The 13,008-nt window shown below is 54.2% G+C and overlaps 1 protein-coding gene across 1 annotated transcript; it reads left to right on the top strand.

Annotated features, from left to right (window-relative positions):
• The first annotated feature begins 2,360 nt into the window (after positions 1-2,360).
• Positions 2,361-11,934, top strand: HDGF (heparin binding growth factor). The gene is made up of 6 exons (XM_049880810.1): positions 2,361-2,744; positions 9,130-9,206; positions 9,370-9,508; positions 10,175-10,360; positions 10,684-10,910; positions 11,102-11,934. Exons 1-6 carry the CDS (start codon positions 2,658-2,660, stop codon positions 11,106-11,108), a joined length of 723 nt encoding a protein of 240 aa, XP_049736767.1. The 5' UTR covers positions 2,361-2,657; the 3' UTR covers positions 11,109-11,934.
• The last annotated feature ends 1,074 nt before the right edge of the window (positions 11,935-13,008 follow it).

The following is a 13,008-nucleotide window of genomic DNA, read 5'->3' as shown; positions in this document are numbered from 1 at the left end:
ACTGACCCTCTGTGGCTCTTGGCTTGGTTGTTAGGGGCAGCTGTGAGTTGGTAGATAATGCTGTTGTAAGGAAAAACTTGGATATTAAATTGCACCCAAGGCCTGGGGAGATTATTGCAACAAAGAAAACCCTGGCTGTTTTACTGCAACCAGGATCAGCTGGGTGGACTGGATGAGAGGCCCTTGAGATTTGTTACAACAAAAATTTAGAAGTCTTATTGCCACCTCTAAACAGGCTATAATAATGCAACAAAGTGGAGAAATGGGTAGAAGCCTTGGTTTTAACTAAATGGGTTGTGCTAAATTGAAAAAAACCTGTTGCCATCGAGTGGCTTCCAACTCATAGCAAACTTCTAAGAGAGAGAAGAACTGCCCCATAGGGTTTCTAAGGAGCAGGGGGTAGATTCGAACTGCCGACCTTATGGTTAGCAGCTGAACTCTTAACCACAGTGCCACAGGGCCCCCAACTGGAAAATGATTTTAAATATGTTTGTAGAACTGAAACTGTACATATTTATAATACTGGCCTGGACACGTAAAGGACATGTGTCGTGACATTGGGACATGCCACTGAAACATCTTTAAGGACTTGTGACAAGATTCTATCTTAACAACAATGCCAACAAAGAAAGGCATTCGCCTGACAGAATCCGGTCTATTAAACTGACTGCATTTCAAACTGGAATGCATTGTAGAGTAAACACTGACTGGAATCTAGTTGCTCTGTTGCAACAAGTTTGGATTTGCTATTGAAACAAATCGACAAGCCTGTGGCTGATGGTGTGCGTGGCTCCTTTATTGCAACAGGACCTTGCAGAGTGCCCCATTGTGCCAGCGGCCTAGGGAGGTTGTGGACCAGACCAGAGCGACTCCTGGGGGGATTATACTGAGAGGCCACACTGTTATAATAAAAAATGGCAAGACTTAAATGCATTGCTAGGGGCTTAAGGACGGCCAATTGTTACTCAGGACTGTAGGGGCTTTGGACGCTTCAGCAACCCTCTGGCAGAGCAGTAACGTTACCCTATCTTAAGGGTGAGGAAACTGAGGCTCAGAGAAGTTCAGGGGGTCGTCCAAGTTCTCATGACTGGTGAATAGCAGGGTGGGATGCAGACCTAGGTCTCTTGGCTAGATACTACACTTTTTTGCAGGGAGGCTTTGAATATGCTTTGAAATAGGATGGGGAAACTTGGGGAAAGAAAAACATGCATAGTTTTGTTACCTATTCAAACCTAGAATATTTTGTGGCAAAATTTTAAGGATCTTGATATGCTATAGGGTTAAGATTCAAATATCTTCTAAGAGATCCTAGGTGTCTGGAATTTGGACAAAGCCAAGACCAAAACGTGACAGCAAATCAAAGATGTAATTACAATAAATTTTTTCTGGCTTAATGGGAAGAGACCGGTGTTCAAGTTTTGGCTCTATCACTTCTTGGCATATAACCTAGGCTAAAATGTAGCTTCTCAGAGTTTGGCAAGATCATACTCATTCAGGTTCAGCTCAAAATCACCACCTTTGTGAAGCCTCCCCAGATTCCCCTACACCCCTATCAGCACAGAGAGGTAGCACCTGGCTCCTCTCATCTTCACGATTTTAATGAAAGTTTTGGATTTATTGGCATTGTACTTAACTGTCTTTCTCCACTAGAACAGAGCTCATTTTTACGGGCTCAGCTAGTCATATAGCCCAGCTCTATGCCAGGCAGTAATATAGAGAACCAGGATATAATTAATGCACCTGAAACGTGGCCACAACCCCTCAGACACCTCTTGGCCACCAAACTTGAGCCTTTCCTCTGTAACAAAGGTCTACGCAGCGGGCAGAACCCCAGCTTTCCCCTGCCACCCCACAGACTGTAAGCACGTCGAGGCCCGGGGTGGACATTTGTGCACGCAGCGGCGCGGTGCCCACCCCTCGTCCCGGACGCCCAGCACGCTGTCAAGCTCCGCGGGTGTCGAGCTAATATTCATGGATTGGGATGCAGAAGAGAGAGAGCAAGGAAACACTGCGAGTAGAAGCCGACACTTGACTGCACTCGGGCAGCAGTTGTGAGCGCCCCACGGGGCCGGGGGAGGGGCGAGGGCCGCTCCGTCCAGCCGGGCGCCAGGCTTTCCCGGGCGGGCGGGCACCCACCGACAGCGGGCACACAAAGCCTGTTCGGTGTGCTCGGCGATCGGCTCCCCGCGTCTGTCTAGCCACGCGCCGCCGGGAGGCTCCAGGTTGGGTGGCGGGCTGTGGCAGGCACAGGGCGTCAAGAAGCTGCACGCATCGAACCGCCGCGGGAGGGAGCGCGAAGGCGGGGGACGGAGGAGGAGGAGTGGGAAAGGGAGGAGGGAAGAGGAGGAGTGGGGACCGGGCGGGGGGTGGAGGAAGAGGCCTGGCGCAGAGGAGGGAGCAATTGAATTTCAAACACAAACAACTGCACGAGCGCTCACCCACCGGGCCCGAGCGTTGCCCCCCGATCCGCGCCCGCCCCGTCCGTGCGGTGCGCGGGCGGAGACGCCGTGGCTGCGCCGGAGGTCGGGCCGGGGGCCACCATCGAGGCGGGGGCCGCGCGAGGGCCGGAGCGGAGCGGCGCCGCCAACGCCGCACGCGCAAACTTGGGCTCGCGCTTCCCGGCCCGGCGCGGAGCCCGGGGTGCCCGGAGCCCCGCCATGTCGCGTTCTAACCGGCAGAAGGAGTACAAATGCGGGGACCTGGTGTTCGCCAAGATGAAGGGCTACCCACACTGGCCGGCCCGGGTGAGCAGCGCGGCCCGCCGCCCCCTGTCCCCACTGGGCTTGGGTTGCATAACATTCGCTTTCCGCGCCGAGCGGGGCGGGCGTAGAGGCAGGGGGAGTCAGGGTCCCGGACTCTTTCCCTGTTGCCTTCAAGCCCACCCGCTAGTTACATAACGGTGGAGGCAAGCGCGGGGGGGGGGGGGCGCGAACACCTGGGTGCGGCGCCCGCGCGTAGAGGCGTGTGCGCGGCGTGGGGACCCGAGGGCGCCGGTCACTTCCCGGCCAGGCTCCGCGTGCTCAGTTCCGCCCCCAGCCCCCATACTCTCGGCAGCTTCGGGCTTGCAGCCTGGGTTTGGGCCAATTGTGTAACTCCTCCCACCCCCCCCACCCCCGGTCCCCGCCGCCTCCCCGCTCTGGGACCCCCTTAGAGATCCTCAGTTTCTTCAGTGGTTGTCGCCCCCTGCCTGGATACTTTTCTGTCCTTAGATTAAAAGGTTAGGAAGGATCCCAGCTCAGACAGAAAGAGAGAGAGAAGCGGAGTTCGCTTCTAGAAAACTTTGGTTTGGGGCGTTTTTAAGAGGTCTGAAGTTGGAAGGGTCGAGGAGTAGTTGGGGGCGGCTTAAGAAGGGGGTTTAGCCGGCTCGGAAATTATCCGCCAAAACACTTCGTCTTTCAGCCCCACAAAAATATTCCTCCATATGCTGCCAACTCAAATTTGAGACTGAGAGTGGCCGGGCCCCTGCGGCGTTGGGGAGTCCGGTCCAGACTGTCTGCCTCTTAGTTGGGGTGGGGGGTGGTTCCTGAGTTGCTTCTCTTCCCCTCCCACAGATACGAGCATCTCCCGCCAGAATAGCCCAGTCTGCCATGTGGTTGATCGGCCCCGCCAATATGGGGGGCTGGGTCCCCCTTTCCCAGCACCTGGCCAGGTGGGAGGGTGGAGCCCAAAAGCTAAGTTCATCATATTTTCCCTAAGGACGCAGACAGGTTAAGTAGAGAGGCCCGGCGGTTCCAGTTAGGGGAAGGAAGAAGATGGGGGTGTCACAGGAGGTAGTGTGTATGGCTACTTATTACAGAGTCGGTGTACAGGGGTCTTTCATATTGGGTGGGGGCATGATTCAGTCCCCTAGAGTGAAATCCTAGGGCAGAGAGGGATGGAGGAAGGGAGTATTCTGGGGGAGGGGGCCAGGTGCAGGAGAACTGTCTTATGGTTTTGGGTTGCTCTTCTCAGAGTTAGTCAGTGTTTGTTCATCTTCACAGGACCTGGCTCTGAGCTTAGGAAGTTGCACCAGGTGCCCCTGGGTCCATTTCAAGGTGTCAGGCCAACATTGGGGCTACTCTGAGAAACCCTGGAGATTGTTCTCTATACCCTTTCTTGAGGAGTGTGCCTTAGCTCACATACTTTGAGCTCTTGTGCCCTGAAACTTTTCAAATGGACAATGTAAGGCCTGGTCTCTAGAATGGAAGCGAATTATGGAGCAAAGCAGGTCTCCCAACTTCCAGAGCCTCCTAGGGAGCTGGGGGCAGTGTGAGGAGGCAGTCACAGACAGCCTTGTGTGCACATGTATGCATGTGGCTTGTGAATACTTGTGTACTTTACCCCGCACTTTTGATCCAACTGACTTCTTGGCCCAAATACCAAGGCCCTGGTGGGCAGGGCAAGAACTGAACCCAGGTCTCTGTTGCCCCTACTCCTGGGGGTAGGGCAAAGTCCAGAGGCAAGGCTAAGCCCTGCGGAGGGGGGAGGCATTAGTTAGAATGTGAATTTCAGGGAACCTCTTCCGGATCGGGGAGGATAGAAAAGGGGTAAACCAAACCAAACCCAGTGCAGTCAAGTCAATTCCAACTCTTAGTGACCCTATAGGACAGAGCAGAACTGCCCGATAGAGTTTCCAAGGAGCACCTGGCAGATATGAACTGCCGACCCTTTGTTTAGCAGCTGTAGCACTTAACCACTACGCCAACAGGGTTTCCAGAAAAGGGGTAGGGGCACAGAAAGGCCCATATTAGCCCATGTGAAAAGATCCCCAGGCTTCTGGTGGGCTTTGGAGTGAGGGCAGTGCCAGGGACTGGAAATAACTATTTCTTTTCTTCACCCTGAGCCTCTAGGACAGAAGGTAGGACGGGGAGGCAGAGTCTCTTCCTCTGTTGAGGCCTGAACCTTTCAGATACAGTCAGGCTTGGGGGAGGGAGATCAGACTGGGACTCTAAGAGATAAGACCCCACCCTTTGCCTGTCCTCTGACTCTTGATTGTGACAGTTGAGGGGAGGGGTACACCCAAGGCTGTTACCTCCCAGATACATCCCCCTTGAGCCCCAAAAGGACAGACAAATCTGAGTGCCCTCACCATTTCTTAGATTCTGTCTTAGTTCCTAGAGCAGCAAAACCTGAGGAGCCTGACCCATCCTGAGATGGGTGAGGAGCAGGAGGGAGCCTTGCTGGTTGCCCCATCTAATAGGTAACCAGAATCCTCAGGCATGATGAAAGCCGCTCTGTGGACCTTTGCTTCCTCAGTCCCCTGCTGCTGGGGCAGATGGGTGACTGAGTGAGACTTAGAACAGCCCAGTGCTTTGAGAGCCCAGCAAGAAGGGCCACATGGTAGGCAGGACCTGCCTGAAGGATGGTGTGACTCCATCTTAACCCTCTTTCCATCTTCCCCCAGTCTAACTTCCTGGGGGATCTCCAAGCACTTAACAATTAACCTCCATGTCTCAAGGATTTTTCTCCCCAGGTTCCTTCCTTTTTTCTCTGCTTCCTGTTTCACAATCCCAGAAAACCTGAGCAGCAAGAGGGCCTCACCCTTCTTTCCTCCTTCTGCCCCCTCCCCCACATCCAAGCACCACCTCCCTCCTTCTCTTTTCTGCCTCTTGGGCTTGCCACACTTTCCCGGCCCCAACTGTCTCCTGCCCCAGATTTTCCTGTTCCTGGGTCAGGTTGGGCCTCAGCCCTGGGTGTGGTGGTCAGAGCCCTGGCTGGCAGGCTGTGTGGGCTTTGCCTTCCTAAGTGCTGAGCAGGTGATCTTGGACCTGTGTTTGGTCTGAGGCTGGGGGGAGGTATTCAGTCCTCTCCCTCTGCTTCTCACCTGAAAACTTCAGGTTTATCTTCAGACCTCGAAGGGTGTCCGTGGACTCCTGGAAGATGGGATTTTCATCTGCGCAGGCCTATCTGATGGAGCCAGGGAAATGCAGAGGGCCTGGGGCGAGGGTAGGGGTAGGTGGGCCCAGACCTGGACCCCTGGAATGACTGACCGGTAGCAGAGCCTCCTCGCTCATTGGTCAGTGGAGGGGATGGAGTGGGGTCCCTAGCACACATCTGGCCCCACCCTGACCCACTTAGCTTTGAGTCACTTGTTCTGAGTCACAGTCTGGATATAAAGGCACTGCCTGGGAGGCATATGTCTTATCGGGGGTGCAGGGGTCCCCTGAGACCTCATATCCTCTATGTCTGGGAAAAACCGCTCTTCCAAATGCAAGAAAAGATATTTCCTTTGTAGCTTGAGTAGTGGAGGTTCCTCTACAGAAGGGGTTTCTCCCCTCTTTTGGGTGAGTGGTTGGAATTCCATTAAATGAAAAGAGTAGGCCCTTACCTCACAGGTGCCAATACTCAAGGTGAGGCAGGCGGAGGGAATGGCCCTTTCCGGGTAGATGCCCACCTGCCCAGGCCGACACTGTCCTCTTCCCTCTAGACCCACCCTTTATTTGGCTAGAAGTCAGCAGAGCAGGTATATCTGGTGTGTCTTGTTCCATCTATTTTTTAATTCCCATCCATTCTTTTATTTCTGCCCCATCCCTGGAGCTGGTGGCCTCCTGGGTCCCCTGCCACACCGTGTGGCTCCCCCTCTTCCCTGGGCCTGCTTTCCTTGGGAAGCTAGGGTGGCGAGAGACAGATGGTCGGGTAGGTGCTTTGCAGTAACTGTGCGCCTTGAGAGAACCTCATGTCTCCTCATCTGTGGTCCTTCACCCACCCCACCCCCTTTTCCTGAGTCTCAGTTTCTCCCCTTTCATCACACATTTACTGTGAGCATATTAAGTCCCTGGCTCAGCTCTAGGCACTGAAAATGCAGAGATCAAAGTTCCCAGCTGTACTCCCAGCCTCAGATGTTTAGATCCCTACACACCCCGCCCCCGCCCCTGGTTCCTGGTGCAGAGATCCACCAAGAAGAGAGGCCTAGGGAAGGGTTTTTGCTATTATTGTCCTTCGCCTGTCTCCTGGGATCTGTAAGCCCTAGAGGCTCTCATTTTGTTTTTTGCTTTCCCCCTGAGAAGGGGGGTGGGGAACTATCTGGTAACAGGACCCAGGTGTCCTGGCCAAGGACTGGCCCCTCCACCCACCCCAGGTCTGCCTTTCTGAAAAGGGGCCCGGCCTTCTAGCCCTGGCTGCGGTTTCAAGCACAGCCAGGGACCCAGGTGCCAGACTCCAGGCTTGGGGGTGGGGTGTGGGTTAGTGTCCCCTCCTCCTCAATCCAGAGGGAGGGCCTGGGGGGAGGGGTGGTCACATTCCTGGTTGCTGAGTGGCCCCAGGGGCGGGGTTGGGTTGTCATGGCAATGGGGATCCTGTTTGTGGGGGGATCAGTGTGCCTTTCCACCCCCTACACTCACACCCCAGCGTCTCCTGGTCATGGGGAGGGCCCAGTTTGTGCCTGGCCTTCCAAGGGGGAAGGGCTGAACCTCTGCCCCCAGAGGCCACAGGGCGAGGGGGGAAGTGTCCAGGAGCCTGAAGTCTCCATGTCTGGGGCAATGCGATGTCCCTCAGATTCGTACCCAGGGCCCCCACCCCTTCTCCTGGGTGTGTCTCAGCTCATTCCCACCCACCCTGTCTCCCTGGCCCCCCAGTCAGACGCTCTGTCCCTGTCTCTGTGTGTTAATCACTGCCTTGGCCTGTCTGTCTCTCTCCTGTTTGTGCCTGGGGCCCCCAGTCAACATGGCCACCTGGCCTCTGTCCGGCGGGAAGCCAGGCTGCTAGGGCTGCTGCAAGTATTGCTGGGAGTTGTAGTTTCCCCCCTCCCACAGCTCAGCTTGTTCTGGGCTTCCAGGGCCTGAAATCTGGTGATCTGGGAGAGACTGGCTGGGCCACTGCCCCTGCTCCCACCATCTCTGTAACCTCGGACCTCTACCTTTCACCTCCTCTACTACAGCACTCCTCAGGCCCCCAGGACAGTGTGGGACAGGGGATCAAGTCAGCAGCTGTAAGCCTGAGGCTTGGCCCTCATCCTTACTCTGTTATCTTGGGCAAATCACTTTACTATTCTGAGCCGCAGTTTCCTCATCTGTAAAATGCAGTGGCTTCCAAAGTGTCCCCCAGAAACCTTTTAGGGGCAGCTACTAGAGAAGGGTCTTGAATGGGCGGTTCCTTGGCCTTACCCTTCTACTTCAGCCAGAGTAGTCGGCATTTGTCTGTTTCATAGATTCATTCAGCAGATACTCATTGCGCACCTACTGTGTGCTAGGCACTGTGCTAGGGATAAGAACAGACTTGGACTCTGATCTCAGGGCAGGTATCATCTAGATAGACATTAATCAAATGATAACATGAATAAATATAAAAGTGGAATTGTGGAAAGTGCTATGAGGGAGAAGTACTAGGAGAGATCTTTGTCTGGGGAGCTGACCAGGTCAGGAGAGATGGGGAGCTTTCATGGAGGGAGTGACGATGGAGCTGAGGTTGGAAGGATGATCAGGAGTGTGAGAGACGGAAAGATCAGCAGTGGCTGGGGCAGAGAGCATGAAGGGCAGTGGGTTGGGAGAGGAGGAGGATAGCTAACACCTGTGTAGGACTTCACTGTATGCCACGCAACGGTCATTTAATCTTCACAAGCCAGTGACTTAAGTGCTGTCGTTATTTCGCAGATGAGGAAATGGAGGCAAAGCAAGGTTAAGTAAATTGTCCAAGGTTATATAAGTATTGGTTGCGTTGTTGAGATTCCGACCCTGACATTGTGGAGTAGAGGTGAAGTAGTAAGCCCTAGAGTCATAAAACGTCATTGAAGGTTTCAAGCCGGGGCACTCTGGCTGCAATGTGGAGAATGGGCTGTAATGGGCGGGGATGGAGACTAAGAGAGGAGATGGCGGCTGTGATTTAATTCTGGCAAGAGATGACAGTGGTTGGACCTGGGTGACAGTAAAGGCATGGAGCTTCATGGAATAGTTCTGGACATGTTAGGAGACAGAATGGATGCTGTTTGGTTTGTGAAGAAGTTGGGGTGACTCCTGGGTGTTGGTTGGCCTTACTTGTCTCACTTCATTTGAACAAAGTTTCCACTACTAAAAATAGCTCAAAAATCACTTTGGTGAGCTTCTGGGTCCCTCCTAGTATGGTTTTATGCGAATGTGCCTTAGAAGTCAGCCCCCCGCCCCCAATTCATGGCCTTGGGACCCCAGCTGACCCTCACTTCCCTCATTTTACTCCCAGATTGATGAGATGCCTGAAGCTGCAGTGAAATCAACAGCCAACAAATACCAAGTCTTTTTTTTCGGGACCCATGAGACGTGAGTGAGGGGCCGGAGGGGGCACAGGTGGGGAGGACCATGGGATGACCACTTTGGGAGAGAGGTGGTGCTGGTGTCCCTTCCCTGTGGGCCAGTACTGGGGAGGAAGCCCTGCTCAGAGGCAGTGAGGCGCTAGAGAGCACAGTCTCCCATCTCTCACCAGGGCATTCCTGGGCCCCAAAGACCTCTTCCCTTATGAAGAGTCCAAGGAGAAGTTTGGCAAGCCCAACAAGAGGAAAGGGTTCAGCGAAGGGCTGTGGGAGATCGAGAACAACCCCACCGTCAAGGCTTCTGGCTACCAGGTGAGTTTTCATCTGCCCCAAAGACCCCCTGGAAAGCAGGTGTGGCCATCGTGGGCTCCGGGAGCCCAAGACCCACAGAGGATGCTTAGTCTTCAGGAACCAAGGCTCAGAAACACCAGGGTTTTGGGGGTAGGAGCCCATCTGGGGTATCTTCCTGAAAGAGGGGGTGGGGCTGGTTGTGGATATGTGGTGTAGATGTGGTTATGGGCAACTCTTAGTGGCCTGGGGGTCAAGAACAGGATGGAGGCGGTAAGTGGGAATAGGCCTTTTGTTGGGCCCAGTATAAGTATAGGATGTGGCCCTGATTTTCCACAAAGGCTTCCAGGAGGAGGTGCTCGTGAGCCGGGCAGGACAAGGCGGGAGGGTGGGGGGCGGGGGTTGGCGGGGATAGGGTCCCAGCTCCCTTTGGGAGAAGTTGACCCGAGGTTTTGCCTCCTGCTCCAGCCCTCCCCCCTCCTGCACAGAGCCCTGCCTGCCCGGCCAGTGGGTTTGCCCCAGGGCTAATCCAACAGAGGTGGGTCTCAAATCACTCGTGAGACTGGGCACCTGGGTGGGGGAGGGGGAGAGGTGGGAAAAGGAAGGAGTGAGTGGCTGAGGGGGGGGCCTGGGGTGGGGGTCCAGCATGACGCCAGTAGTACCACTCAGCCCCTGTTGTCTCTGCCACAGTCCTCCCAGAAGAAGAAACGTGTGGAAGAGCCTAAGCCAGAGCCCGAGGCCGCAGAGGGTGATGGTGACAAGAAGGGGAATGCTGAGGGCAGCAGTGATGAGGAGGGGAAGCTGGTCATTGACGAGCCAACCAAGGAGAAGAATGAGAAGGGGGCACTGAAGAGGAGAGCAGGGGACGTGCTAGAGGTAACTGCCCCCTATGTTGGGCCTGGACCCCCTTGAGCATTTTCTCTGCAACATTCCCACAGGAGCAGGCTCTGCCTTAGGGAGCACCCAGTCTAAGGAAGGAGATAGCTACTACTTTAGGGAGTCCTCCGTCTGAGAGATAGATACAGCCCCTAATCATGGGGAGTCCCCATCTGAAGAAGGCATTTGAGCTTCTAAGACTGGGAAGGGATTGTGGGTATCAGCCCAGGAAGGAGCCTCAGAGGAGTGGGAGTTCCGGATGGGTGGCTGGAGTTCCACCTTCTCTAGCGTCAGCCCACCTTGTCTCTTCCAATCCTGCCTAGGACTCCCCAAAACGTCCCAAGGAGGCTGAGGACCCGGAAGAGGAAGAGAAGGAGGAGGCCACCTTGGAGGGTGAGAGGCCTGTCCTGGTAGAGGTGGAGAAGAATAGCACCCCCTCTGAGCCTGGCTCTGGCCGGGGGCCTCCTCAGGAGGAGGAGGAGGAGGAAGAGGAGGAAGAAGAGGCTGCCAAGGAAGATGCTGAGGCCCCAGGCATCAGAGATCATGAGAGGTGAGTGAGCCCCCTGCCCACTTGGCAGCTGGGCTGGGGAGGGCTTAGGCACCTTCAGAGAGGAGGAGGGCCTGCAGCGGTCAGCCTCTTGGGAGGCAGGGTGGGCTCTCCCAGGAGACCGGCACTGGCTGGGGCAAGGCCAGGCCAGGGCCACACCATTAACCCTTCTCCCCTCCAACCCTCCCCTGCAGCCTGTAGCCACCAATGTTTCAAGAGGAGCCCCCGCCCCGTTCCTGCTGCTGTCTGGGTGCTACTGGGGAAACTGGCCATGGCCTGCAAACTGGGAAACCCCTTCCCTGCCCCAACCCATTCGCTCCTTCCACTCACTCCCCGCTCTAAGCCTGGCCCCTGGAGATTGACTTGGATGGGGCAGGCCACCTGGCCCTTACCTCCATGTCCCCATATCCCTGTGATCTAACCCTCTGCTCCCTGGGGTGAGATGAGGCCATATTCTTTCCCTGCCTAGAGCTGTTTCCCAGGACTTGGGGCCTGGACCAGCTTTTCCCACCCCTTGACACCCCTCTCCCCCAGGCATTCTGAAACTCTGGGTTGGGATCAGGGGTAGGAGTGGAAGGACTGGAGGATAAACAGCAGGGTGGACTTCTCAGGGGCCTAGGTGGGACAATCCTCAAATTATGATAGAGGTGGAGGGCAGGACAGTGGCATCTTCCTGAGCTCCTATCTCCTCCCACACTTATTATCCCAGCTGCCTAGATTCAGGGAAAGTGGGACAGCTTATGGGGAATGGGCTCCCTTCCAATGGGCAATGCCCACTCTTTCTTTTGCTGACCCAGGGAGTTCTGGGAGTTGTAGTTCATCATCAAAAGATTTGGGGGCTTCTTAAGTTGTTTGGGCCAAGAACCTGAGATCTCAGAGTGTTGACTTTACCCAGCTTGGGTAGGAGTGAAGAGCACCTGTCCCCCTTTAATCTCTGGGGCCAGAGATGAGATACCCTGGGGAGAACCTAGATGCCCTCTTCCCGCTCCCCACAGCACTCAAGGCCAGCCTACAGTCATATAAATTACCCAGACATAAAGGAAAAGACACATTTTTTAGGAAATGTTTTTAATAAAAGAAAATTACAAAAAAAAAATTTTTTTTTGAAGACTCCCTACCCCTTCATGTGCCCCCACCCTGCTCCTTTTTCCCCCACTGTTGCCCCCATTTCTAAGGTGCACTGGGAGGCTCCGCATCTCTTTGGGGCTTGGTAACTTTCTTTTTCTAGCTGGGGCTTTGGTGTTCCTTCTGGTGTCATTTCCCATCCATATAACCCCACCTGGTCCCCTCAGTGTTGTCAACAGATCAATTTGTAACCTACTCTGAGAGGACAGAGGGAAATAAGTGCCCTCTCCCAACTTCTTCCTAGTGGTCTCTCTATGCCTCTCTTCCATCTTGTCTTTCACCCTTGCACCCCTCCCTTGGGCTCTGATGAAAAATTGCTGACTGTAGCTTTGGAAAAGTTTAGCTATGAGTACTAGAGACAATTTCAGTTCTAGGAAAATAAAACCTGTTGATTACTATATTGGATTCTGACTGATTCTTTGCGGGGTGTATTGGTTAAATGAAGAGGGAAGTTGGGGGAAGGGAATACAAATTATTGCAAATCATCTCAGATTGAAGTGGGGGTGCCAGTCTCTCATTCCAGTTGTTAGAAATTCAGAATTCTAGATGAAGGCAGTCTCAGAATATACCACACCATTCTTCTCCTGCCTACACTGGTTCCTCCCTGAGCACCTACCCAAATGAAACCTAACCTGTTGCCATAAAGTCCATTTCCACTCATAGCGACCCTATGTGACATTAGAACTGCCTCATAGAGTTTCCAAGGAGCACCTGGTGGATTCAAACTGCCGATCTTTTGGTTAGCAGCTATAGCATTTAACCACTAGCCACCAGGGTTTCCCATGAGCACCTAAACCAAAAACCCGTTGCCAATGAGCCGATTCCGACTCAGCAACCCTATCGGACAGAGTAGAACTGCCCCATAGGATTTCCAAGGAGCACCTGGTGGATTCGAACCCTGGACCTTTGGGTTAGCAGCCATAACTCTTAACCACTAAGCCACCAGAGTTTCCATGAGCACCTAGGGGTGGGGTTT

This window comes from Elephas maximus, chromosome 3 (assembly GCF_024166365.1).
Source record: "Elephas maximus indicus isolate mEleMax1 chromosome 3, mEleMax1 primary haplotype, whole genome shotgun sequence".
Classification (NCBI taxonomy): Eukaryota; Metazoa; Chordata; class Mammalia; order Proboscidea; family Elephantidae; genus Elephas; species Elephas maximus.
The sequence above is the reverse complement of the archived record's forward strand: the minus strand, read 5'-3'. Positions and strand labels throughout refer to the sequence as shown.